Genomic DNA, 16,077 nt, shown 5'->3' on the forward strand with positions numbered 1-16,077 from the left:
AATTTGAAAGTTCATATCATAATAATTTTTTAATTTGACGTTTACACGATATACGGCTTTTCCATTGGACGAGAGGTCAGTCACATGACCGCGAAGTTGACGTTCATAAGTGTATGAACGACACAATTTGACGTTCATACGTTTTTCACGAGACCGTGTTCTTGAAATGACGTAAACACTGACGGACTACTTCCACATTCCTGGGGAAACCCCTGGGAATTCCCTAGCACGAAAACATACATTAGCATTATATCTGATCATTTAGAACCTTTTATCCTGGTCTCAGCATTTCAGTATACATTGAGAAACGTAAGAGAGCTTGACTGCATGATTGTTCACGAATTTCCTCGCTACGGCCCATCCTAATGAACAAACGAAAAAATGCACATCCAAACTATCGTCAGTATCGACTCGATCTGTGTCTAGGCTGACAGTGACCGTCTCCAGCAATCTACGAATTTACCTTGGTGTCTGTTTGACGCATCTTTAATCAACTTTCAATAATCGGTCAGTTGATCAATAATGACTAACACATGTAACCGCCACAGGTTCATTAACAACTTCGGAAATCCTCCCGTCACGTTTATCGTGTCGGCCATTTTGACGTCTTGTACTTGATGTAATTTATGTATTACGACGCGCTGTCATTGTGACTGACTTACTGTGGTAGTTCATTACAGACCTTTCTCATCTAATGGGGATATTATATGAACACATGTGTTGCGTAAGATGTTTCTGAAGAGCAAGTTGTGCATCCATACACTCATGTCACCTCTCTTTTCGGGGATCTATTTTATTCCGCGATATTGCTGGTTGTTGTTTGGCTGTCAGTGTAAACATGAAGTCACACGTACTAAATAAAATTGTGTTTAGATCTTGGCCTACGTCCTTTGAGGAAAGACATTGTGATAAAAAATTATAAGAATTGAATTTCGCTTTGTGTGAGTTCATTGGAGTATGAACCTGCATAGAGTGAGGGCCAAACATTGTATGAACGTCGTCGCAAGCTCCGACGTTCAGACAGTTTGGCCCTCACTCTATGCAGGTTCATACTCCAATGAACTCACACAAAGTGAAGGTCAATTCTTAAATGAACGACACAATTTGACGTTCATACATTTTTCACGAGACCGTGTTCTTGAAATGACGTAATCACTGACGGACTACTTCCACATACCTGGGGAAACCCCTGGGAATTCCCTAGCACGAAAACATACATAAACATTATTTCTGATCATTTAGAACCTTTAATCTTGGTCTCAGCATTTCAGTATACATTGAGTAACGTAAGAGAGCTTGACTGCATGATTGTTCACAATTATTTCCTCTCTACGGCCCATCCTAATGAACAAACGAAAAAATGCACATCCAAACTATCGTCAGTATCGACTCGATCTGTGTCTAGGCTGACCGTGATTGTCTCCAGCAATCTACGAATTTACCTTGGTGTCTGTTTGACGCATCTTTAATCACCTTTCAATAATTGGTCAGTTGATCAATGATGACTTACACATGTAACCGCCACAGGTTCAGTAACAACTTTGGAAATCCTCCCATCACGTTTATCGTGTCGGCCATTTTGACGTCTTGTACTTGATTTAAATGTATTACGACGCCCTGTCATTGTGACTGACTTACTGAGGTAGTTCATAACAGACCTTTCTCATCTAATGGGGATATTATATGAAACATGTGTTGCGTAAGATGTTTCTGAAGAGCAAGTTCTGCATCCATACGCTCATGTCACCTCTCTTTTTGGGGAACTATTTTATTCCGCGATATAGCTGGTTGTTGTTTGGCTGTCAGTGTAAACATGAAGTCACACGAACTAAATAATAAAACTGTGTTTAGATCTTGGCCTACATCCTTTGAGGTAAGAAATTGTGATAAAAATGTATAAGATTTGACCTTCACTTTGTGTGAGTTCATTGGAGTATGAACCTTCATAGAGTGAGGGCCAAACATTGTATGAACGTCGTCGCAAGCTCCGACGTTCATACAGTTTGGCCCTCACTCTATGAAGGTTCATACTCCAATGAACTCACACAAAGTGAAGGTCAATTCTTACATAATTTTTTAATTTGAAGTTTACACGATATACGGCTTTTCCTTTGGACGAGAGGTCCGTCACATGACCGCGAAATTGACGTTCACAAGTGTATGAACGACACAATTTGACGTTCATACGTTTTTCACGAGACCGTGTTCTTGAAATGACGTAATCACTGACGGACTACCTCCACATTCCTGGGGAAACCCCTGGGAATTCCCTAGCACGAAAACATGCATAAGCGTTCTTTCTGATCAATTAGAACCTTTATTCTTGGTCTCAGCGTTTCAGTATACTTTGAGAAATGTCAGAGAGCGTGACTGCATGATTGTTCACGAATATCCTCGCTACGGCCCATCCTAATGAACAAACGAAAAAATGCACACCTAAACTAGGCCTATCGTAGTATCGACTCGATCCGTGCCTATGCTGACATTGACCGTCTCCAGCAATCTATGAATTTACCTTGGTGTCTGTTTGACGCATCTTTATTCAACTTTCAATGATCGGCCAGTTGATCAATGATGACTAACACATATAACCGCCACAGGTTCATTAACAACTTCGGAAATCTCTCCCGTCACGTTTATCGTGTCGGCCATTTTGACGTCTTGTACTTGATGTAAATGTATTACGACGCCCTGTCATTGTGACTGACTTACTGAGGTAGTTCTTTACAGACCTTTCTCATCTAATGGGGATATGATAAAAACACATGTGCTGCGTAAGATGTTTCTGAAGAGCAAGTTCTGCATCCATACGCCCATATCGCCCCTCTTTTTGAGGAACTATTTTACTCCGCGATATAGCTGGTTGTTGTATGGCTGTCAGTGTAAACATGAAGTCACACGTACTAAATAAAATTGTGTTTAGATCTTGGCCTTCATCCTTTGAGGTAAGAAATTGTGATAAAAAAATTATAAGAATTGACCTTCACTTTGTGTGAGTTCATTGGAGTATGAACCTTCATAGAGTGAGGGCCAAACATTGTATGAACGTCGTCGCAAGCTCCGACGTTCATACAGTTTGGCCCTCACTCTATGAAGGTTCATACTCCAATGAACTCACACAAAGTGAAGGTTAATTCTTAAATAATCATATTTCAGCAATGTTCATCCCTTATGTGTACTGCTGCTGCTGGCAAAATATTCGGACGAAGGAACGCGTGTAAATGCACTGCTATAAACTCATTTGTCTTCAGACAAGATTACGAAATCAGCGTACGTAATAAATTTAGATCTGCTTGATTTGAAGACGTGAATGATGCAAAGCTCAAATGGTTTAGATCTGTAAAGGACGCCAGTGAGTGGCTATCTACTTTGCCGAGTTCCTGCTGAGAAATTAGGCATTTTAGACTTCTACCCAAATTAAAGTTGTTTGAACCGTCTTTAAGCAACGCAACGGCTTAGACTTTCGTAAGATGTGTGGCTTCATAAGGCGCAAGTGGATTTGGGGCCTGACCAGATTTACAATGTTAATGAAACCGCCATATTCCTTCGTATCATGTCTGAACGCACACTGGAGCCTACGGGTGTTTGTGAATTAAAGGTATTTTACGTTTGTATAATTGTGTCACGTGACATGTCAAATGGTTGTCAGTCGTTTGTTGTGAGTTGAGTGAGTGAGTTAATATTTAACACCACAGCGGAAATATGTTAACCATATCGTGTTTGTTGTGAGTTGAGTGAGTGAGTTAATATTTAACACCACAGCGGAAATATGTTAACCATATCGTGTTTGTTGTGAGTTGAGTGAGTGAGTTAATATTTAACACCACAACGGCAATATGTTAACCATATCGTGTTTGTTGTGAGTTGAGTGAGTGAGTTAATTTTTAACACCACAACGGCAATATGTTAACCATATCGTGTTTGTTGTGAGTTGAGTGAGTGAGTTAATATTTAACACCACAACGGCAATATGTTAACCATATCGTGTTTGTTGTGAGTTGAGTGAGTGAGTTAATATTTAACACCACAACGGCAATATGTTAACCATACCGTGTTTGTTGTGAGTTGAGTGAGTGAGTTAATATTTAACACCACAGCGGAAATATGTTAACCATATCGTGTTTGTTGTGAGTTGAGTGAGTGAGTTAATATTTAACACCACAACGGCAATATGTTAACCATGCCGTGTTTGTTGTGAAAGTGTCATGGGGGAACTGTACAGTAGAATTACAGTTGAGCCACTGAGTTCTCTTAAATAGTACCGTTTCTAAATCACAGTTTAAACTATCAATAGCCGTGTGTTAGGGACCTTGGGTCAATCCATAATGTTTAAGTAATTTACTAACATGACATCAGTTCAGATCTGACTAATTGAAGTTCGTATACAAATCAATAGCACTGATCGTTTCACCTGGAACGAATACAGCCGCATTAATACCTATTCATTCTATGATAATAGACACTTCTGCATAGTTTTGTCCCGCTTGATAATGATGTTTTCTTGTATCTGATCCTCCCAGTGTGACAATTCAACATGACGAACCAAACAAGCTCTCTTTCTGCTGTCTCGTGTGCTGGTCACTCAAAGCATCAATACATAATAGTGGCATCATAATATGCATAGCTATTAGTTATGTTTTACAGTGTCTTTGTGCTAAGTTAATTTACCACACAGTTTTAATACTAACCAAAATTGTTAATCCTAATGATTAAATATCAACCACCACTTCAATCAACTTGTTCATATGTAAGATCAGCAAGCCTGTTAGGGTTCACTTGAAATTTCACCAAAAGCGTCCAATGAAGCTTTAGCTCACCTCACCTTAGAATTTTTCTAAGAAATTTGACATACATTTTACAGGATTGTACGAAATTGTGTAAAATGTAAAGGGAACATGGTACACGTCAAAAAAGAGAATTGCATTCGACACTATTTTTGTGACTGATGCGTCACATTTAGAAATGTCCTCCATATGTTTACCATAAACTGTTTTGAAAGTTTTACTGAGGCCTTGAATGTTGGTTGTATCCTTGCTCAAACAAGTTTTAGCAAGAGTCGTTTGATTCTCTTTGAAATCTTCGAAGAAAGAGCATGCTCGATTGCACCTCAAAATTAATGAAATATAGACACCAATGGTCGAGCTGCTGGGATATTGCTCGACCTACAGAGAAAGTTGAAGTCATTCTTCTTGTCATACAGTCTTATGCAGAATTTTCTGTCATTCAATCTTTATGCTCATATCTAAATATGAAACAGTCGAGGCGGTCTCACTGGTCTCCTTTATTTCTAGTTCAGGTGGGTAAATTAGTAAAAGGGAATTGGCTATTTGATGGTTAGTGAACGATATCAGATCATCGATACACCTGACACCTATGTTTATGTGACAATTGATGTAAGAGCCAGGAAGATAACGCACTATCGAGATGATTCTAGGTGTAATAAGATTAGGAATCTCTAACAAATGGGGGATGAGAATTATAAATAGTCCCAGACAAATTCTTGAAAAAAATATATGCTTCAGACTGTTAAAAAAAGAGAAATTGTCTGCCACAAAAATAACATTGTTGCAAGGTGTTTTTCTTATAAAAAAAAATTCAGGCTCACCGTTTTAATAAAAACTATCTGGTTTTGAAGCTGTAGCTGAAAAATATCTTATCTCCAGACAGTATCCCAGTTCTGTGTTCATTATGTTGCCTCGTCCATCATGAACGTAATGATAATAAACAACAATAGCAGTTTCATCGTGTTGAATTTTAATGCGTTATTGGGCAGCATGTAACAATGTAAATGAAAAATGTTGCATGAATAAATGTAAAGCGTTAAACCGACATTTACAATAGTTTCTATGGTATTGTGGCCATGAATCAAAACTGGAGCATAATTTCTGTGACAACTTCTCAAACGCAAATTGTTTAGGTTTTCTTTCGTAATTTGTGCAGCTAACGTTGTGGTTCAATTGTGTGTTATAGATGGACAAGAAGTTCAGCTACAATAAGTTTGAACATGGACATGTGTTCAATGTATGGTCGAAGGTGTAAGGGTTGGTCTTATCCGTCCATCGTCATTGTAGGCGTCATTAAAGACATGTCAAGATATCGGTAGTAGACATTACTGACACAAATGCCACAGATAAACTTGGAAATAAAAATTAAAAGATATTGTTAATCATAAAATAATTCCATCAGTGTTGGTCGTAAATAAACAGTCATTGAAGGTAGTCTTTGGTATCCATTTAGAAAATGTTTCCTAAATTGATACCAGCCACAAGTCAGGTATACTGCCTCATCGCCTTGTGTCACATGATACAAGTAGGTATTGATTAAAGACGGTAAAGATACCCATCAAATTATCGCTACTAGTGGTACCTGTATTGCAATAGTAAAACTGCCGTCACAAGTCACCCTATATATGAACTGAAGGATTCGCTTCCCCAAGTATATTGTTGGACTCTCAAATTCTATTTTGACCAGAAGGATGTATTTGTAAGTTTGCAAGAATGCCCTTAATTTCTTCTGAAATGTATTATTCTTCATGCTGTAAACTTACATTTCCAATGTATTGAGTCCATAACACGATCCTGAATACAAGTACTAGATACAAGAGTACAAGTGTTATCTACTGGAGTACAAGTACTAGATACAAGAGTACAAGTACTAGATACAAGAATAAAGTGGTATCTACTGGAGTACAGGTGTTATCTACTAGAGTACAAGAACTAGATACAAGAGTACAAGTGTTATCTACTAGAGTAAAAATACTAGATACAAGAGTACACGTGTGAGCTACTCGAGTACAAGTACTAGATACAAGAGTACAGAAGTGTGTTATCCATAAGTGTACAAGTACTAGATACAAGGGTCGTATTGGCAAGAGTCGGGGGTTTCTAAGTGAATGTCTCGAGTAGTTGGTAAAGTATAGAATTAAGAGTGGTACAGAACCGCTTTGTTGGAGTAGACCTGGCATTTGCACCATGAGAACAAATATTTTTGGCTATCACACATTCATTTGAAAAAGGTAGAAACAAGATCACGGGACACAGAAAGTCATCAAAACAAATACATGTACTGGCAAATAGTGAATTTTGTTTTAACGCCTCTTTGAATTTCAGTTAAGTCACGGTATGTCAGACTGATGTGAAAGGCCAGGTGGAGGTTATCGACGTCCCAGACGTTGACCACTGTACTGTAGTCCAGGAACACGGGCATGGTGCTGACAAACCTAGAACAAGAACATGTTTTATGCAAAGCATCAACACAGCGGCAAACTATTTGTTCGTCACATTATATTTACAAAAGAATAATTTCCCTTAAATATTTCTTCAGCACAGGCATGTTGAAGACAATATGAACAATATTAAACCATGTTTTTGACTACTATGCGATTACCCCCATCACATACTGAATTTGATAAACAGTCTTTCCACAGTAAATGAGCGTAGTATATATTCTTTATTCATCCTCCGAGTTGCGAGATTACAGTAACATGCTTAGGAGATTGAGTAAGTTATGTACGTACTTGGATGTGACTTATGTTATTGGCACAGATGATATACAGATGGCTTTACTTAACATTCATTGGAGCTCGTTGTGGCAGTGCTTTTGTCCTCCACAGATCAGGTGGACATATCTGACACACACACACACAGATGTTTTGTTTTGTAATAGCATTACTGCCAACACAAAATCATTTAGAAGAAAGATATAATACTCGTTCGAATGCATTGTTCGTTCACTAGTTCCACTGTTTTTAAATGTTTGACTATTGTTTTGCCTCATATGCGGTTACCTCCCTTACCTACCGAGTTCTTACAATCCGCGGAAGCACAGTATACTTCAGGTCACGGTTCGTCTGGCTTTTATATTATTAATGACAAACTATCTAACATATTATATGAATTTAGGGGTGTCATTAAAAATAAAACTGAACAACTAACAATGTTCCAAAAAGGTGGGGGTGCAGGGTGAGCCCGGGATCAAAGGGTTCTGGCACATCCAAGGGTCGGCGGGGGGACGCGCGCGCTGTTCTGACATTCCTACATGTGTCATAAAGAGCAAAGAGTTACACCTCAATAAGGCTATTGCACATGAAACGTATATAGGGACGTATTGGAAAAAGGTCAGTTACGTGGATCGATGCTCATGATGTCAATCAGGTGGAACGATGTGGAATAGTGTCAATCACTGGATTATCTGGTTATTTACAGAACGCCGTCATATAACAACAAATGATAGCCTTTTGTTGTCCAGACAACAGCTGTGTCAACACTGCAGTGTTTTCTTGTATACTGACACACTATGAAAACGAATAGTGGAATGTGGGAAATAATTCAACTATGAAATGTCAGAAAAAAAAGAAATTGGTATGTGGTAGTGAGGCTCAAGGGCATTCAACATTGTAATCCTTATTCACCTGGACATACGCTTCCAGTTATTTGTTCCTGATCAAGAGTCAAAATCCACTATGTGTTTTCAAAGTGTTCCAGTATATATACTTATCAAGCACCAGGACAAGGAACATCGTCGGTCAGTGAAGGGTATTCAGCAGCATGGCCCTGAAAAGCGAAGTGAACAAGTCTGTACTGTCATCGTGGATTTTACAAGTCAAAGGCACTTCGCAGTTTTCAGCACATCTAATAATCACAGAGAGTGGAGATTCCTGCTCTTTACGTTTCCAGGTCGTGGCTGTACGCGTGTAAGTATATATGAATTGCTGAACGGCAGATTTAAATTACACACATTTAAGATGATGACGTCGATTTTCCGCGTATATTTTGCCCAATTTTACGAGTAACTAGATCTTAATATTACACAGAATTGATAGATGCCGTTATGGTATACCGTAAAGTATATATTTTAGATCATGTGTATGAAATAATAAATATTACATACCTGTGGGCCTAATTTTACTCATTTAACCTGCATGTATGACATGAAAATGACATGAAAACCAAGTTTGTTATCACCCGTTCGTTCACCTGAAATACCTAGTTTTTGATTGAGTATCTTTGTTTCCAAAATACTCTATCCGACTTATAGAGGGTGATGGTATAGTAAAAGAAAAATAAGGTAATCGAAGCCGGACTAGACAATCCTGTGAGTGATGTTACGCTCAGCCTGACCACCCGTTCCATTTAGTCCCCTCTTACGACCAGCATAGGTTGCTAGAGACCAACTCTAACACGGAATCCCCGCGGGTTCTCAACTTACTCACTTCGCTACATAACTAGCAGTGGGGTGCACATCTACATCAGGGACCATCAGTTGTAAAAATAATTGTATTTATTAAAACAAACCACTGTGCAATATTTTCTTGTGAGGTGAGGTGAGGTGAGGTGAGGTGAGGTGAGGTGAGGTTTAACGTCGCTTTCAAGAATATTGCACTTATTTTGCGACGAGTATGAACGTGTGTGTGGCTGCTTGTACTAGTCCGGACTAATGCCGATTTTACACTGCTAGCCCACTCAGATACCATGCCACAGTTTAACATGAATACCCCATTAAACACAGTATACTGACTCCGAACCAACCACTTCTTGATTTAGCCACTTAATGCCAAGTGCCAGGCAGGATAACAACAAGTACCATATTTTACCGTCTTCGGACATGACGTCAATACTTTCTTGTACATATAAACATAACACGTCAACGCCAGAGAAAAACACGTCTCGATTACCTGCCGAAACAGATTCCATTCGGCGGAAAAGGCAAAATAGGGGTGAAATGTATGTGAATGGATCACTGACAATTTGAATCACTTGACCACCTACATGAATATTGTCAAAAGGCATCCCCACCCCTCCAAAAAGAACAAAAAGAAGAGAAACTTAAAACAATTAGAAATAAAAATGCACTTTGATATGGTAAATCCTTGTTATGTCTTCTGGCACTGATAAATACATTTGTCCTGCAAAGTTTCATAGCCTGCCGGGACGATAATTTCTACACGTCTACACGTGCATGGTACAGACACACATGGTGAATATCCCGACATGTGTAACGATGTCGGTGTGGTCGTAGATGTGGACTTCCCAGTTTAAGATAAAGGTATTCTATGTTGCTCCACGCGTAACTGAAGGTTCTTCGACGATGGCGTAATGTCAGAGATGAACAAGGCAGTAACAACCTTTGTTACATCTGCCAATGACAGTTTCAAATCCAGTTTTTCATGCATCTTCCCGATGCAAGGGCGTTATCTGACCATAAAAGTCCAGTTTAAACAAGACTTTTATAGTAAGCTAAAGCCCTTGCCTCGGGAAGATGATTTTCTTGGTTAAGCTGTAGAGAAACGTTCGTTGCAGCAAAAGCAGACGGGCGTCGAAAGAATAAACGATCGTCTCAACATCTCAAAAGTTAATTTTTATTTACAAATCAACATATCAATCAGTACAACTGGAAATAGCGCTTTCTCTTGTCGCTAGCATGGTGTAGTTACTGGAATGATCCAAATACAGATAAGGTGTGTCAACTGAAATAGCACTTTCTCTTGTCGCTAGCATGGTGTAGTTACTGGAATGATCCAAATACAGATAAGGTGTGTCAACTGAAATAGCGCTTTCTCTTGTCGCTGGCATGGTGTAGTTACTGGAATGATCCAAATACAGATAAGGTGTGTCAACTGAAATAGCAAAACACAACAAAAGGAACCATGACTGATGAGAAGTCTCGAGCTCATCTTGTATATGACGTCTCAATCTTGGCGCGAACTGACATTCACGGTTACATCTTTGTAGGTTATCTCTCACTCTGAAAGTTATACAAGGTCAGAAGAAAACTACAGGCTAGGATCGAATGTCAACTGGCATGAATGATATCCTCAATAGATAATGAAGGAAAGTTATGAATATGTACCTTGGGTCCATATGGTGTACTTCAGAACAGTTAGTCTGCAAAAGGAGAATGCTGTCCAAATATATTTCTATTTATGTAGAAGATTGTGTTCTAATACAGTTTGGCAAGGTCATGTGAAGGTTACATAGTAATGGTTACTCAAAGCGATCGCCATCGCCTTGCGATTGACCACCAATTTCACGTAAACAAACTGTGGTAACTGTTATGGAACGGTCAATATAATTAAAGAAATAGATCATGAATTAACAGGGTAATAAATGTTCATAAAATACGTCATGGTGGGGCATAAGACGCCTATGCGTCTCTTGTGATCATATGCTTGCCATCGGTTCCTGTCTCATATATGCGCGAGTTAAGCCTAACCCATTACCTTATACACTTGACACCTTGCATGTTTTCTCCGTGTCACAAGACTAGCAATGCGTTACATTGATTTATGCAAATGTAGCTGCTACAGCAATGATGACGACGACAATAATAACAATTACTATCCCTGCCACAATCAGCATACATCTCCGTGACCTCTTCCGGTGTCTCTTGGCTTGTCTCAGTTTGGTATTCCCTTCTTCCACATGTGTCGCGGTCTGTGTCATGTTGGATTCTATGTTGTCCAGCTTCTCACCTTGGTCGTGAACAAGCACACTCATGTCTTTAAACAGCTGGTTCACATCAAACACATTCTTCTCCAATGCGAGAATATCTTTTTGTCTGTCCTCTATTTGGCGAAGCTGAGACGCTGCGTCCTGCGTGTCCGAGATGAAGTTTTGCGTGAATGCATTATAATTATCTTTCTGAAGAATTTCGTTCACTTCGTCGTCGCTTATGTTGTTAGTTCCTTTAGTGACCTCAAGTTGTGAACGCATCCTCTTCTTCATCTTGTCCATATAATCTGCCTGAATTTTGAAAAACGCATTGGTGTAAGCCGCGAGCGTATTCGTCAGTCGGTTCAGCTGGTGAGTTCTCACCCTCTGTAGAGCAGTAGTCCCGTCGGATCCCGTCTTCTCGCTTGCAGTCTCCTGCTCAAGGACTCGAAGTTTTTGCCTAGCCTCACTAGATACCTAGAGAGCACACAGAGACAGTGTTATATTTTCCATCATTGCAACAAAGTAGAGCATTTAGAGAAAATTAAAGAAAACGGGCAACATGCAGACTATACCTGTTCCGCGAGAATCAAATATCAAGGTTTGGCGATCGCATCCTCGATATGTTTAATCCATTCTGTCATAACATATACATATCATTTTCCCTTCCGCCCAGTCCTATTTGTAATGCAAAAGCCCAAAATGAAGCAAGTTTAGATTTTCCTCAGGTGCGGGTCTGAATCTCCCGCCTTACTGGGGTTCCTTTTCAATTTAAATGAAGTCTTTGCTTCTAACAAAATTATTTATTTTCAGAGATTAAGTGTTAGTCTTAATTCACCATCACAGGCATCCCCATCTCCATATCAGGCCCTCATATCTTTTCAAATGAAAAGAAGTATTATCGGAATTAAAGTAAGCAATATCATGTGTATGGTTACCAAGTGGAAAGGAATAGTTTTAAATGCGAAATCCAGTACCTATATATGGTCGTAACAGGGGTTCTCATTCGAAACACCACACAGCCACTATTAGAACCGACAGCCTCGGCAACCGAATACACTCGGTCATATCCGTTAAATTCCGCATTTCGCCCATCTACATCAATCCTTATTGGTATTACTTATACTAATTATTGATATTACAGGGCTAATAAAACATTCTGCCACTCAATGTAACCAGTAAGGAATTCGTCTGTGGCTGATTGGCACTTAAACAATAATATTAATTGATATGTATTGTATTAACAAATACCATAAACAGATCCTGATGTGTGTGTGTTTTGGCTACCACAGTTGCCAAGATTGCTGGGATCTGGGCGAATGGGAGAGATGCCAGACAACCTCAGCGTGTTCAGAGACCCTACCTGACTATACTGTCCATTTATTTGCGATAACTGATACAAGAACTTCTTTGATAGGCATTTGGAAGTTGGAGTACTAAGTAAGGATAAGATTTATGGATGAACAACTTCTTTATTACAATTAAGAGCGACGATTCGGTGTAGGTTCTAACACTGTTATCAAGCAAGTAAAAACACGTCTTCTACTTCAGATAACAAATTCTGATGCAGATGAATACTAGTTGCTCAATGCCATGGATGCTACGCTTAAAAGTCATGACTTCAATCAGACTAACCAAAAGAAAATACGTCGCTTGCCGCTTATTTCTTTATCGCCGAAAGTGTTCGGTGTTGCCAGTTAACTACGATTGGCTTTTGACCGAGTTTCCCATAGCAGTTGTGCACGTTTTGTTTGTTTGTTTGTTTCTTGTTTAACGCCACACTCGCCAATATGACGGCGGTCTGTAAATAATCAAGTCTGGACCAGACAATCCAGTGATTGATATCATGAGCACCGATCCAAACAATTGTACGGTGCACCAACAAAGTCAGCGAGTCTGACCACCGGACCCCGTAAGTCGCCTCTTACGACAGCGTGGTATTCCGCTAACGACCGCTGACAAATTCGATAGTGCTTCTATTCACAACGCCTTTTATTCAAATAGATAGGAGGGCCTGCATATCTCTTATCACAAAATTCCGACAGGAGGTGTCTCTCGCAGGCGGGTATAATGTGATGGGATGGCATTTTTTCGCGCGCTGACATTAGAATCAGACTTAAATCGAAGCTATGGTGGCGAGAATCCGAGATATTTTTCATATAAGAAAGGTGATATAAGACACTGGATAATCGATCATGTGGCGAACGATATGCACTAAACATTAATGAGACGGAAAGAAACAGATCTGTTAAACTTTAAACATGATCTAATCCATGTTCACCCAAAGTCAATAATAACACATGCCACACTATCATGAATGTTATTACTTAAGAGTTATCTCCTGTTAATATGATTGACTTAAAGACCTGATAAATAGCGTAACCTGGAATTTAATATGGGTACAAGTTAGTCTCCAATCAAATATATCCAAATCACATATCAGCATTAAAAATCAGATATAAAAAAGATCCCCTTAAACACTAAGACGGCAGATCTGACTAGTTTATAAATGACTTTCAAAATCTAAGAGGGGACTAACGGGATCCTTGGTGATCAGGCTCACTGATTTGGTTGATGCATATCATCGTATCCCAATTGCTTATATCGATGATCATGATGCCAACCAATGGATTGTCTGGTCCAGATTCGATTATTTACAGACCGCCATCATATAACTGGAATGTCGGTGTGTGTGGCGTTAAACAACAGTCAAACAAACAAAGCCTTCAAAAGAATAACAGCTGCAGGGTCCAACCCAAAGGATGCTTTGTACAGTTTGATCACCCCACGGCAAATTCTTCCTTTGTTATCATGACAGTATTTTGTACATGAATTTGACCATCCATGTTAGTAAAAGGCATGTCCAAAATAGTCCCAGAACTGTTAAACTAGATTGACCAAACGAGGGTACACTCAATGTAACAACTATGTACAGCATATTACTGGTGAGCGAGTGACCATGAACCACGCACCTCATATCCACCTGCACCCGTCAAACTCCGGGGTAGAATAGGTCTTCAGAAACCCATGCTTGCCGTAAAAGGAGACTTGTCGGATCGGGTGGTCATGCTCGTTGACTTGGTTGATGCATGTCATCGTATCCCAATTGCGTGGATCCATGTTCATGATATCAATCACTGGATTGTCTGGTCCAGACTCGATTATTTACAAACCACCGTCATATAGCTGGAATATTGGTGAGTGCGGCGTTAAAACAACAAAAAACAATCTCCAGTCTACATGCAAGTGCCATATGTGAACCCATTGTCTTTGTAATTTGGGTATGAGATGCTTGATTTGGGGTTTTACACTTTGTCATGTTCTTCGAGCCTGATGTCAACCTACACCATGCACGTACATAATGTACCTGCACTGTGCAACAACCTTCAGTTAACATCACTCAACTGTTTAAAGGTTTCATATAGCATTGCTCAAAACCTAGTTTCTTTCAACTATCATTTGAAACACGACACACCTTTTCAGGGCACTTTAAGTATGAAAGGAGTAGAAATTGCGGTCTGATTTTCATATGATCAAAGACGAAGTTGTTTGAAAACAAAACGTACATAAACAGGTAGTATAATGATCAGGTGGTAACGAGCAGTATTCTCAATCACACATCCAAACATGTTACACAATGCAAATTGACTAGATCCCACAACACCATAGCTTCCTAACAGATCAATACCGGAAACAGCCGCCATGATTGCATTAATTACTGCAGGTACATTATGTGCATAGGTAGCCCACCTGTTGAACATGGTTAACAATCTGTTCATATTTGTACACGTCCGCCTTGTCACAGAATGGGGAGCTGAGTATGCGTTTCTGAAGATCTTCCATTTCCTTCACATTTCTATTAATTGTTGTCAGATTTCCCTCGATGTTCCGAACTTGTTCTTGAAGCCCTTCCATGTCGTCCGCCACCTTAGATTTCTTTTTTGTCTTCATTTTATCCTTATCAACGGTCTTAGCTCCCTTCTGACCTGCTTGTAGCTCTGCCAATCGGTCCTTTACCGCCGCCATATCACAATACTCTCCTATGAAATAACAATCTGTATCGTACGGTCTCCGCTTGAGATTGTGTGCCGCTGTACGTGTTGATCAGGGAAGTCCCATCTGGGAGATTCCACTCAACGGGGGGTATAGTTGGATAAGTGAGCAATAACTTGTCTCGTTTTGCATAATAGAAACAACTAGACAGATGACATATAATAGCGTTACTTGAAGTGACGTGAAGCTGTTGTAGAATAAATAGTTTACACCCGTTACAAGCATTATTATAGCTGTTTATTACTTTTCTTGCTGATATACATAATAGACTCGTCGGTTTCTAAAAATAGAACTCAGGCCACCTCCGCGTCTGACTCAGTGCGTTGACAGTCGATCTAATTACAGCATATGGCTCAAGGAATCGAACAAGCTTTTAAGGGCGTGTGTTGATGTTTTTCTTGTTTTCTATGATGACACTGTATACATGTGTGATTGCAAATATCTGTGGTGTATAAATGCGCACATATTTAATCATTAGATGTTGCTATCTTACTGAACAATCACATATGTACATTCTCACCCGCGCATGAATCATAGCACGCTAATTATAAGAGGCGCTATATATTTATACTTTATGTCGCAATGTGGTTGAACC

At 39.5% G+C, this 16,077-nt stretch overlaps 1 protein-coding gene and 1 long non-coding RNA gene across 2 annotated transcripts; both read right to left on the minus strand.

Annotated features, from left to right (window-relative positions):
* Positions 1-5,733: 5,733 nt before the first annotated feature.
* On the minus strand, positions 5,734-8,487 carry LOC125382041. The gene is made up of 2 exons (XR_007222202.1): positions 7,935-8,487; positions 5,734-7,219 (listed from the first exon to the last, which is right to left on the minus strand). It is a non-coding gene; the product is annotated as an uncharacterized LOC125382041 (long non-coding RNA).
* Positions 8,488-10,335: 1,848 nt separating this feature from the next.
* LOC124120533 (syntaxin-2-like) lies at positions 10,336-15,547 on the minus strand. The gene is made up of 2 exons (XM_046483372.2): positions 15,180-15,547; positions 10,336-11,906 (listed from the first exon to the last, which is right to left on the minus strand). Exons 1-2 carry the CDS (start codon positions 15,453-15,455, stop codon positions 11,283-11,285), a joined length of 900 nt encoding a protein of 299 aa, XP_046339328.1. The 5' UTR covers positions 15,456-15,547; the 3' UTR covers positions 10,336-11,282.
* Positions 15,548-16,077: the final 530 nt, after the last annotated feature.

This window comes from Haliotis rufescens, unplaced genomic scaffold (genome assembly GCF_023055435.1).
Source record: "Haliotis rufescens isolate VD_foot unplaced genomic scaffold, xgHalRufe1.0.p SCAF_2, whole genome shotgun sequence".
NCBI lineage: Eukaryota > Metazoa > Mollusca > Gastropoda > Lepetellida > Haliotidae > Haliotis > Haliotis rufescens.